Source organism: Rhincodon typus, chromosome 43 (genome assembly GCF_021869965.1).
Source record: "Rhincodon typus isolate 14 chromosome 43, sRhiTyp1.1, whole genome shotgun sequence".
In the NCBI taxonomy this organism is placed as follows: Eukaryota; Metazoa; Chordata; class Chondrichthyes; order Orectolobiformes; family Rhincodontidae; genus Rhincodon; species Rhincodon typus.
The window spans coordinates 3296752-3309093 of record NC_063374.1 but is presented as its reverse complement, the minus strand read 5'-3'; the positions used below and the strand labels follow the sequence as shown (position 1 = coordinate 3309093).

At 49.9% G+C, this 12342-nt stretch overlaps 1 protein-coding gene across 1 annotated transcript in view; it reads right to left on the bottom strand.

The window, feature by feature from the left end:
* Window positions 1–12342, bottom strand: part of LOC125487637 — a 32454-nt gene that overhangs the window by 17735 nt on the left and 2377 nt on the right. The window contains exons 2-3 of the mRNA XM_048619551.1: window positions 5468–5655; window positions 482–592 (exon numbers count right to left, since the gene is read on the bottom strand). Coding sequence (XP_048475508.1) covers window positions 482–592; window positions 5468–5655 — 299 coding nt within the window. The remainder of the gene's footprint in view (window positions 1–481; window positions 593–5467; window positions 5656–12342) is intronic.

The following is a 12342-nucleotide window of genomic DNA, read 5'->3' as shown; positions in this document are numbered from 1 at the left end:
TATGCACTGCCCCAATCTCTCCCCATAGCCCCATATGCACTGCCCCAGTCTCTCCCCGTAGCTCCGTATCAATCCCCAAATTAAACCTACTGCTCCTCTTCTCTCCCTACAGCCTTGTATCAATCCCCAAACAAATCTCACTGCCACACTCTCTACTCATAGCCCTATATCAATCCCGAATTAATCCCACTGCACCACTGTCTCCCCATAGTCCTATATCAATCCCAAATTAATCCCACTGCCCAGTTCTTTCCACGTTGCCTTGTATCAATCCCAAGTAATCCCACTGCCCTGCTTTTTCCCAATAACCCTGAATCAATCCCCAAACTGATCCCACTGCTGCACCCTCTCCTTTCTATCCCAATGTTAACCTGGCTACTAGTGTTAAACGCAGTCAGAAATGGAACAGCAGAGTTGAGCTGGGTGACGTTCTCATTGTGAATGTGGTGTTGAATGGCAAACATTGAGCCTGGGCATTTACCTGCGAGCGAGATTTGAGCTGCGGTTTGGCAGCATACTTTCGGTGAAGTTGCTGTCGTTTTGTTGTCTCGTGTGGCCAACGCCCCGCTCTGGGATTGCGTGGTGTTCGCAACTGGAAAAGATTCATGTGCGAGAATTAGGTTACAAAAGCAGATCAAATTTTCTCCCTCTTCGGTGGAAAAGAAAAATCCCTTTCCTCTCATCATGACCAAGAGGTACGGTGTTCTGGGTAGCTCAGGGGGGTATTGTGCCACAGTGCTAGCGTCACTACCTTTGAGCTAGGACACATGATTCTTGTCCTGCCTGCTCCAGAAGTGTGTCATTGTATTTGAGAGCCAGTTGATGATAAAAATCTGAAGAACGGCCTCCAAAATGTTTTACTTGAATGTCCGTTGAGTTACTTTGTGAGTTTAGGCTGGTCATGTATCTACTGGAGTTCGGAAGAATCTTTTGGTGATCCTCTGGAACCACATAAGATCTCCAGGGGTCCTGACAGGGTGGATACTGAAAGGATTTATTCTCTCACTGGACAGAGTCGAACTGGAGTGCATGCAGTTTTATGAAGAAGGGGCCTCCCATCTAAAATGGAGTTGAGGAGGAATTTTCTCTCTGTCTGGAGACACCACTCCCAGAGAGGGTGGGCAGAGGGGTTTGTGACACTGAATACTTTTAAGGCTGAGGGAGATAGGTTTTTGATTAACAGGGGGTACCATTGGACAATAATATATAGGAGGAGAATTAGGCTATTCGGCCCGTCAAGTCTGTTCTGTCATTTGCTCATGGCTGAGATGTTTCTGAACCCCGTTCTCCTACCTTCGCCCCTATAACTCTTCAACCTCTTACTCATCAGGAACCTATCTATCTCCATCTTAAAGACTTGGCCTCAAGTCCTAGTCTCTTCTACCAGTGGAAATCGCTTTTCCACAGCCAATCTATCCAGGCCTCTCTGGGTTCTGTATGTTACAATCAGATCCTGAAGTCAGTGACCGGGTCCTTCGTTTTGCTGACGTTGAGGGAGAGATTGTTGTCTTTACGCCATGCTGCTAAGCGCTCAATCTCTTTCCTGTCCTCCGTCTCATCGTTGTTTGATATCCACCTACAATCGTGCGGTTGTCAAGAATCATGTAAATTGAGTTGGTGCGGAATTTGGCCACACAGTTGTGAGTGCATAAGGAGTATAGTACGGGCTGAGTACGCAGCCTTGCAGGGCACCAGTGTTGAGGATTATCATGGAGGAGATGTTGTTGCCTATCCTTACTGTCGAGAATCCAGTTTATTTTTTCCTTTATTTAGTCACGGGATGAGGGCGTCGCTGGCTAGGCAGCATTTATTGCCCATCCCTAATTGCCCAAAGGGCAGTTAAGAGTCAACCACATTGCTGTGGGTCTGGATTCACATGTAGACCAGCCCAGGTAAGGATGGCAGTTTCCTTCTCTAAAGGGCATTAGTGAACCAGATGGGTTTTTCTGAAAATCAACAATGGATTCACGGTCATCATTAGACTCTTCATTCCAGATATTTTATTGAATTCAAATTCCACCATCTGCCATGGTGGGATTCAAACCTGGGTCCCCAGAACATTAACTGAGTCTCTACATTAACAGTTTAACGATAATACCACTAGGCCATTGCCTCCCAGAGTTACAGAGAGGGGAGCAGAGACCTAGGTCCCAGAGTGTGGAGATGAGTTTGTTTGGAATTATGGTGTTGAAGGTGGAGTTATAGTCAATAGGTAGGAGCTTGATGTGGGTATCCATGTTATCCAGATGTTCCAGGAATGAGTGTAGGGCCAGGGAGATGGCGTCTGCCGTGGATCTATTGTGATGGTAGGCGAATTGCAAAGGATCATGGCAAGGCTGGAGATGATGTGAGCCATGACTAACTTTCCAAAGCACTTCAATATGATGGAGGTCAGAGCCAACAGGCAGTTGACATTGAGGCACCTGGCACGATTTTTCTTTGGGATGATTGTGATTGTATTGAACAGCAGGAGCTGGTTTGAGGGGCCGGCACAACCTGCTGTCGCTCCATGCTGGTGTTTGCATTGAAATGGTGTGAGGGGTGGTTCTGGGACATTCGCTCTTCATAAACAGCAGCTTCATTGGCAACAGCTGCCAATATAAACCGGGCCTGCAGTGGGCACTGTAACAGAACCTGCTGACAGTCAGCCTGGTGAAAATTGGCAACATGAGGACGGAGCCCAGGACACAAGCTAGGTCCTTACACTGCAAGATCCCACAGTGCAATGCCAACACCCACTTGCCTCAATATCACCTTTCACATGGCAAAATGTCAGGTGTTTTGCAGCTATGCCAGTCAAAACAACCTCTTCCTGGAGTTGCACAGAGGAGATCTTCAGATAGTGGACTAACATAACACCATGGTTAAGGCAGGTTTGAAGGTCGGTCTTTAAGGAGTATGGAGAGAAGGGAGACTGAAGGAAAAGAACAGAGAGAGAGACTGAAAGAGAGGGACAGAAAGAGAGTGAAAGACAATGAGGAAGTGGAAGACAGACAGAGGGAGAGAGGGAGACGGAGACAGGGACAGACGGAGAGAGAGGGAGAAAGAGAGAGAGAGGGAGAAAGAGAGAGAGAGAGGGAAAAAGAGAGAGGGAGAGTGTGGGGAGGGAGAAGAGGAGAAAGACAGAGAGAGTGAGAAAGGGACAGACAGGTTGTGAGAGAGAGTTAGAGAAAGGGACAGAGAGACAGTGAGAGAGAACGAGAGATAGGGACAGAGATAGAGGGAGAGAGGGCAGAGGGAGACGGAGAAGGGGAGAAAGATAGAGAGAGAGGAAGGGACTGAGAGAGAGTGGGAGAAACAGACAGAGACAAAAAGATGGGATTGGGAGTAAGGGAGGGGTGGGTAATGCGGATAGACATAGGGAGCGAATTCTAGATGATAGGAGCAAGGCAGCTGAAGGCTGAGGCACTAATGGTGGAATTTGTATGGAGCTAGAATTGCAGGAACTGAGGGGGTGGAATGAGGGAAGAAATCATTTAACGTATTCCAACTCTCTCCATCTCACTATACAATATTCCAAATCACTCCCCCTCATTACACACTGTCACCCTCACTCCCCCTCATTCCAACACACTTCCCCTTCACTCCAACATACTCCACCTCACTTCCCCTCACTCCGATGCACTCCACCTCACTCCAATGCTCTCTACCTGTCACCACCTCATTCCCACTCATCTCCCTCACTCCACCTCACTCCCCCTCAGTCCCCCTCACTCCAACTGACTCCAACCCACTCCACCTCACTCTAATGCACTTCACCACAATCCCCCTCACTCCCCCACCTCACTCCAACCCATTCCAACTCACTCCAATCTATTCCATCTCACTCCGCCTGACTCTCCCTCACTCCAATGTACTCCCCCTCACTCTGCCTCACTCCCATGCACACCACCTCAATCCCCCTCCTCCCCCTCACTCCAATACTTTCACCCTCTCTCCAATGCAACCCCAATCAATCCAACATACTCTGCTGCCTCTGCAATTTGAGGTGTGTTGGGGAAGGGGAGGTGGGGTATATGGGGGCAAAGTGTGAGGGGGTACATGGAGGAAGGTATGAGAGGGAGGGCAAGGGGTATATGAGGGCATTTGGGGATGTATGGGGGTGTGTGAAGAGGAGGAGATATACAGGGGTCTGTGAGGGGGAGGGGGTATATGGAGGAGGGTGTGAGGGGAAGGGGGTAAATGAGGGAAGTGTGAGGGGGGAAGATGTGAGGTGGTGTGGGGTATGTGTTGCGGGGGATGTGGAGTTATTTTGGGAGGGATTACGTTTGGGCTCGCCAAGGTCACTCAGCTCCTGATCTCATTACAGCCTTGGTTCAAACATGGACAAAACAGCTGAATTCCAGTGGTGAGGTGAGAGTGACAGCCCTTGACATCAAGGCTACATTCAACTGAGTGTGGTACTCTCACAGCCCTAGTAAAACTGGAATCAATGGGTATCAGGGGGCAAACTCTCCGGTGGTTAGAATCATACCTGACACATAGGAAGATGGCTGTGGTTGTTGGAGGACAGTCATCTCAGCTCCAGGACATCTCTGCAGGATTCCCTCAGGTTAATGTCCTCGGCCCAACAATCTTCAGCTGCTTCAGCGATGACCTTCCCTCCATCATAAGGTCAGAAGTGAGGATATTTGCCAATGATTGCACAATGTTCAGCACCATTCGTGACTCCTCAGACACTGAATCAGTCCATGTCCAAATGCAACAAGATCTGAATAATATTCAGATTTGGCCTGACAAGTGGCAAGAAGCAGTCACGCCATACAAATGCCAGGCAATGACCATCACCAATGACAGACAATCTAGCCATCACTCCATTGATATTCAATGCGTTATCATCACTGAATCTTCCACTATCAACATCCTGGGGGTTATCATTGACCCGAAACTCAACTGGGCTCACCACATAAACACAGTGGCTACAAGAGCAGGTCAGAAGCTAGGAATCCTGCAGCGAATAACACACCTTCTGACTCCCCAAAGCCTGTGCATCATCTACAAGGCATAATTCAGAAGTGTGATGGAATGCTCCCCAGTTGCCCTGGATGAGTGCAGCTCCAACAGCACCCTAGATGCTCAACACCAACCACAAGAATCCATTCCCTCCACCACCACTGTTCAGTAGCAGCAGTGTGTCCCATCTACAAGATGCACCGCAAAAATTCTCCAAAGATCCTCAGACAGCACCTTCCAAACCCACAACCACTTCCATTTAGAAAGACAAGGGCAACAGATACATGGGAACATTATCCCTGGCAAGTTCCACTCCAAGCCAAGGGAAATCCTGATTTGGAAATATATTGGCCATTCCTTCACTGTAAATGGGTCAAAATCCTGGAATTCCTTCCTTAAGGGCATTGTGAGTCAACCTCACCAGCACCTTCTCAAAGGGGAAACTAGGGACGGGCAATAAGTGCTGACCAACCATTGATGTAAAGAGGGGGAGGTGGAGCTGTGAGGTTCCTACCATGCTGCTGCTGCTGTGGTTGTGATGAAGACTGTCGGAGGTTCAGCGACGTTGCCTGTAGCCTGGCCCTCCAGATCATTCGCAGTTGCCTGACTGTGTCCAGCTGAGTCCGGGGAATGTGCTGCAGGTTTAACGCACGGAGCAGGAAGCTCTTCACCTCCTGCACTGCCGTCTCATTAGCACTGCCACTGGAAAAACACACACATACACACACACACACAGACAGACAGAGACACAGAGATGGTCAGAGAGTGAAAACCAGGGATAAGACCAGGTTGAAGGATTAATTCTCCACGGACAAGGGGTTCTGAAGGTGAGGTCACCAGTAAACGATGCACAGACCCCGAGGAGAGAACCTAGTAAGGCCAGCAGCAGACTGGAGTGTCTGAGAGTGAAGGTCTGGGGAGAGAAGGGATTAAGGGGAGTGGGGAAAGAGGGGAGGGAGTGAGGCGAAGGGAGTATGGTGGAAGAGAAGGGGGAGGGAGTTGGGGGGAGGGAGAGTAGAGAGTGGCATGAGGGAGTGCATGGAGGGAAGGGGGTGAGAGTTGGGGTGGAGTGGGAACTGTTGGGGGACGGAGTTGGGGAGAGATTAGTGGGGAGGGAGAGGATCTGGGCAGATTGTTGGGGGTGGGGTCTGTACCAGAACAGAAATCGTGGGAAGTACACCATCATCGGATTAGAGCAAAGGTTGGGGGGTGGGGTGGGGTGGGGTTGGAGGGGTTCTTGGGGTCAGGAAGTTAGGGTCATGATGAGAGGTATTGTGATGGCATGAGAGAGTGAGGGATTTAATAGAATGGTGAGGGTCAGTGAGGGGGAGTGAGGGCGTGTGGAGTGAGAGGTTTAACAGTATGGGGAAGTTCAGAGTGAGAGGGAAACGGCGATGAGTGATTGAGGAATTTAACAGGATTTGAGGGTCAGAGTGAGGGAGTGAGGATGATGGAGTGAGGGTGATGGGGTGAGGGCAAGGTATTAATGGGTTGGGGTAATGAGTGAAGGTAAGGGAAGGAGCGACTGTCAGGGAGTGAGGATGAGACAAGGAGTGAGGGTAAGGGAGTGAAGGGGTTTAACAGAACAGTGAAGGTCAGAGTGAGGGGTGACTGAGGATGTGAGGAAGTGGGAAGTCCTTCTCTTGGGAAATAAGGCAGGGCAAGTGATGGAAGTGTTAGTCAGGGAGCACTTTGGGGCCACTGACCATGCATAATTCCATTAGTTTTAAAAAAGCTTTGGAAAAGAATAGGTCTGGTCCACAAAGTTAAAGCTCTAAATTGGGGCAAGGCCAATTTTGATGGTCTTAGACTGGAACTTTCAAAGGTTGATTGGAGGAGGCTGTTTGCAGGCAAAGGGACGCCTGTCATGTGGGAGGCTTTCAAAAGTGAGTTAACGAGGTTTCAGGGCCAGTGTGTTCCTGGTAGAGTGAAAGGGAAGACTGGCAGGAGTAGGAAACCCTGGATGACTAGAGTTATTGAGGTTCTGGTCAAGAAAAAAAAATAGGAGGCATATGGCATGTGGCCGGGAGGGCGGCAGCTGGGAGCAGCTGGATTGCTTGAGGGTGTCAGAGTACACTCAAGAGAGAAATCAGGAGGGTTAAAAGGGGACACAAGATGGCTTTAGCAGATAAGATATAGGAGAATCCAAAGAGATTCTACAAATATATGAAGGGCAAAACAGTAACTAGGGAGAGAATAGGGCCTCTTAAAGATCAACAATGTTGTCTATGCGTATTTACTGTCAGAAAGGTATGGATGCGAGGAAACGTTGGGAAATAAATAGTGATGTCTTGAAGAGAGTCCACATTACAGAAGAGGAGGTCTTAAACAGCATGATGGTAGATAAATCCCTGAGACCTGATGAAGTGTATCTCAGGACTTTGTGGGAGATGAGGGAGGAAATTGAGGGACCCCTAGCAAAGATATTTGTAACATCAACAGCCACAGGTGAAATGCCTGAAGATTGGAGGGTGGCTAATGTTGTGCCATTATTTAAGAGATGCTGCTGGGAAATGCCTGGGAGCTACACACTGGTGAGCCTAACATCTGTGGTGTGTAAGTTGTTAGAGGGGATTCTGAGAGATAGGATCTACAAGCATTTGGAGAGGCAAAGACATGGGATAGTCAGCATGGCTTGGTGTGTGGGAAATTGTGTCTCACAAATTTGATTGAGTTTTTTGAAGGGGTAACCAAGAAAGTAGATGAGGGCAGTGCTGCAGACTATCTACTTTTGGAATACTGCATGCAATTCTGGCCTCCCTGCTCTAGGAAGAGTATCATGAAACTTGAAAGGGTTCAGAAAATATTTACAAGGCTATTACAGGCGTTGGAGGGTTTGAGCTATAGGGAGAGGCTGAATAGGCTGGGGCTATTGAGTAAGGTTAAATGTCACAGGATCCAGGGACAGCTAGCCAATCGGATACAAAATTGGTTTTTGGTAGAAGACAAAAGTTTGTGGTAGGGAGTTGTTTTTTCAAAATGGAGGCCTGTGACCAGTGGTGTACCACAGGGATCGGTGCTGTGTCCATTGTTACTCGTCACTTATATAAATGATTTGGATGAGTATTTAGGAGGTATGTTTCATAAGCTTGCGGATGACACTAAGATTGGTGGTATAGTGGACAGTGAAGAAGGTTATCTGGCAATGCTGCGAGATCTTGATTCATGGGGCTAGTGGGCTGAGGAGTGGCAGATGGAATTTAATTTAGATAAATGCAAGGTCTTGCAGTTTAGTGTGTCAAACCAGGGCAGGAGTTAAGCCCTGGGGAATGCTATAGAACAAAGAGATCTAGGGATACAGGTTCAGAGCTCATGAAAATGGAGTCACGGGTTGACAGGGTGAAGACAGCTTTCGGCATGCTTGCTTTCATTGGGCAGAGCATTGAGTACAGGAGTTGGGATGTCTTGTTGCAGTTGTACAAAACCTTGGTGAGGTCACAGTTGGAGTACTGTGCAGAGTTCTGGTCGTCCTACAATTGAAAGGATACTATTAAATTAGAAAAACTGCAGAAAAGATTTGCTAGGATGCTACTCGGACTGGAAGGTTTGAGTTATAAGGAGAGGTTGGACAGGCTGGGACTTTTTTTCCCCTTGAGCAAAAGAGACCGAGGGTTAACTTTATAGAGGCCTATAAAAGCATGAGAGGTGTAGATAAGGTTAGATAAGCCAACAGCTTTTACCCGTGGCAGGGGAGTCTAAAATTAGAGGGCATAGGTTTACTGTGAGAGGGGAGAGATACAAAAGTGTCCAGCGGGGCAATTTTTTTCACACAGAGGGTGGTGAGTGTCTGGAATGGGTGGCCAGAGGTACTGGTGGAGGCAAGTAAAATTTTATCATTTAAAAAACATTTGGACATGTACATGGATGGGATAGGGTATGTAGGGATATGTACCACACACAGGCAAATGCAACTAGTTTAATTGTGAAAAATGGGCGGCAAGGGCAAGTTGGATGAAAGGGTCTGTTTCCGTGCTGTAGACCGCTATGACTCGATGTCTGTAATTGAGGTGTGTAACAGGACAGGGACGTTCAGAGTGAGGGGGAGTGATGGTGAGGGAGTGACGAAGGAAAGGTGAGGAGGTAAGGGAAGGACTGTGAGGAAAGGAGTGACTGTCAGGGAGTGACAGCGATGAAAAGAGGATGAGGGGGGGATGAGGGAGTGAATGAGTGTGGGTGTGGGAGGTGGGAGCAAGACTGAGAACCTGAGGATGAGGGAGTGAGGGGCTGAGTAGAGGAAGTGAGGGTGAGGCTGAGAGTGTGAGGGTAAGAGTGAGGGTGAAGTGTGAAGATGAGGTTGAGAGGCCGAGGTCGTGAGGGTGAGGGGGTGAGGGAGTGAATGTGTGAGGGTCTCAGGGTGAGGGCAAAGTGGTGAGGCTGTGACTATGCGAAGGGGTGAGCTTGACAAAGAGGCTGAGGTGAGGAGGTGAGGGAGAGAGGGTGAGTGGATGAAAGGTTGAGGGTGAGGGGATGAACTAACGGGGGTGAGGGAATGAGGGGTGAGGATGAGGGGGCGAGGATGAGGGAGGGGCTGAGGGTGGGGCATTGATGATGGAGGGGCTGGCTATGAGGGGGTGAGGATGAGTGAGGAATTGGGAGCAAGGGATTGAGGCTAAGTGAGGAGTTGAGGATGAGCGGGCTGAGGGTGAGGGAGGGGCTGAGGGTGATGGAGTCTGTGTAGGTGACAGTGTGTTTGGAGCAGAGAGTGGAATACACCTCACTGTAACTCGTGCCTCCCAATGCAAGGGATATTTAACAGGTATGCTTGGTGGGGAGGTCGGAGGGGGCACGTTTCCTCTGTAAGGCTCCAATCTGCCCCCAGTCTGATTTACTCTGGATGACACCACGAAATGGCAAAGGGGTCCGTGTGCAACTGGGGCTCTGAGAAATCAGCGAGCGGGGTGCCCGTTCTGCCACCTAAGATTCATGCTTCACACGGGAGCAGGTGCCGTTGAGCTGAAACCCGGCTCCAACACCTTCGGGCAGCCAACAACGCGGAGTGAGTGACAGGGTATGTTCTGCCCAAGGACGTCAGGGGGTGAACCATCTGTACCCTGTTGAGTAAACAGCACGGGGCTGACTAATCTCTGGGCTAGACCGAGGTGGAGCGATAAAACTCAGGGTGGTCTGGGAAGGGGTCACTCAACTGGAACTGGAGCCTGTAAAGTTAGGCGGAAAAGGAACAGGTCTAAAAGCAGCGGGAGAAGGCAAAGATTGAACAATGTGGGTGTGGCAGTGGGTGTGTGTGAGGGTAAGAGAGAGGGTGTGGTTGAGGGTTTGTGTGAGAGTGTGTGGGTGAGAGTAAGAGTGGGTGTGGGAGAGAGTGTGGTCTAGACTGTGGGTGTTATTAAAATTGAGAGTGTGGGGAGGCTGAGCATGTGGGTGAGGGAGTGGAGGACAGTATCCCTGGGTGGGGGTGGGGGTTGAAACTGTGAGTGTGGGTGAGGGTGTGGGCAAGTGAGACTGCAGTTCAGGGTGTGGTGGGAATATGTGTGTGGGTGAGGGAGAGCTTCTGGGTGTCAGTGTGAGTGTGCTTGAGAGATTGAGAATTTGGGTGTGGTTGAGACTGCGGGTGTGGGAGAGTGTGTCGGAGAGAGTGTGTGGTGATGGTGGGTGAGAGTTTGGATGAGGATAGGACAGTGGATGACAGCGAGAGAGTGACATTGGGGTGAGACTGAGATATTGGTTGTGGGTGAGAGTGTGCTTCAGGTTATGAGTATGAGTCAGGGTGAGAGTGTGGTTCAGGGTGTGGGTGAAAGATTGGGTGAGGGTGGGGGTCAGGGAGTGGATGAGTGATTGGGTGAAGGTGTGGGTTAGGGATTGGGTCAGAGATTGGGTGAGAGTGAGGGTGTGTGTGTGGGTGTGTGGATGTGAGAGTGGGAGGTGGCTGAGAGTGTGGTTCAGGGTGTGAGAGTGAGTCAGGGTGAGAGTGTGGTTTAGGGTGCGGGTGTGAGTAGGAGGTGGGTGACAGTGTGGTTTGGGTTGTGGGTTTGGGTGTGAGTCAGGTGAGAATGTGGCTCAGGGTGTAGGCATGAGTGGGAGGTGGGTGAGAATGTGGTTCAGGGTGTAGGCATGAGTGGGAGGTGGGTGAGAATGTGGTTCAGGGTGTAGTTGTGAGTCAGGGTGAGAGGGTGGTTCAGGGTGTGGGTGTGAGTGTGAGTCAGGGTGAGAATGTGGTTCAGGGTGTGGGTGAGAATGTGGTTCAGGGTGTGCATGTGAGTGGAGGTGGGTGAGAATGTGGTTCAGGGTGTGGGTGTGAGTGTGAGTCAGGGCGAGAATGTGGTTAAGGGTGTGGGTGTGAGTGTGAGTCAGGGTGAGAATTTGGTTCAGGGTATGGGTGTGAGTCAGGGTGAGAGTGTGCTTCAGGGTGTGGGTGAAAGATTGGGTGATGGTAAGGGTCAGTGAGTGGATGAGTGATTGGGTGAGGGTGTGGGTTAGGGATTGGGTTAGAGATTGGGTGAAAGTGAGGGTGTGGGTCAGGGAGTGGTTGAGAGATTGGGTGAGAGTGAGGGTGAGTGTGAGAGATTGGGCGGTGAGGGATTGAGTGAAGGTCTGGATCAGGGAGTTGGTGAGAGATTGGGTGAGAATGAGGGTCAGGAAGTGGACGAGAGATTGGGTGAGGGTGTGGTTGAGGGAGTGGATGGGAGATTGGGTAAGATTGAGAGTGTTGGTGAGAGATTGGATACAGATGTACATATCATTGAGGGAGTGAGAGGGTGCATGTCGGTGAGGAAGTGGGTGAGAGGTTGGCCGTGGATGAAGCATGGAGTGAGAATGTGGTGTGGGTGTGCATGACTGTGTGTGTGCGTGAGGGTGTGAGTGAGGGTGTTGGAGAGGGTGTGGGTGAGATTGTGGGAGAGGGTGTTAGAGAGGGTGAAGGTAAGAGTATGGGTGTGGGAGAATGTTGGAGATGGTATGAGTGAGAGTGTGGGTATGGGAGAGAGTGTGGTGAGGGTGTTGGTGAGTGAGTGGTTTCAGGAAAGAGTGATGGAGAGGGTGTTGGTGAGTGTAGATATTGTAGAGAGTGTTTTAGAGTGTGTTGGGAAGTGAGGGTGTGGGAGAGAGCGTTTTAGAGGGTGTTGGTGAGTGTGCGTGTGGGAGAGAGTATTTAAGAGGCTGTTGGTGAGTGTGGGTGTGGGAGAGAGTGTTTTAGAGGGGATTGGTGAGTGTGGGTGTGGGAGAGAGTGTTTTAGAGCGGATTGGTGAGTGTGGGTGTGGAAGAGAGTGTTTTAGAGGGTGTTGGTGAGCGTGGATATGGTAGAGAGCGTTTTAGCGGGTGTTGGTGAGTGTGAGTGTGAGTGTGGGAGAGACTGTTTTAGAGTGTATTGGTGAGTGTGGGCGTGGAAGAGAGTGTTGGAGAGGGTGTTGGTGAGTGTGGGTGTGGGGGAGAGT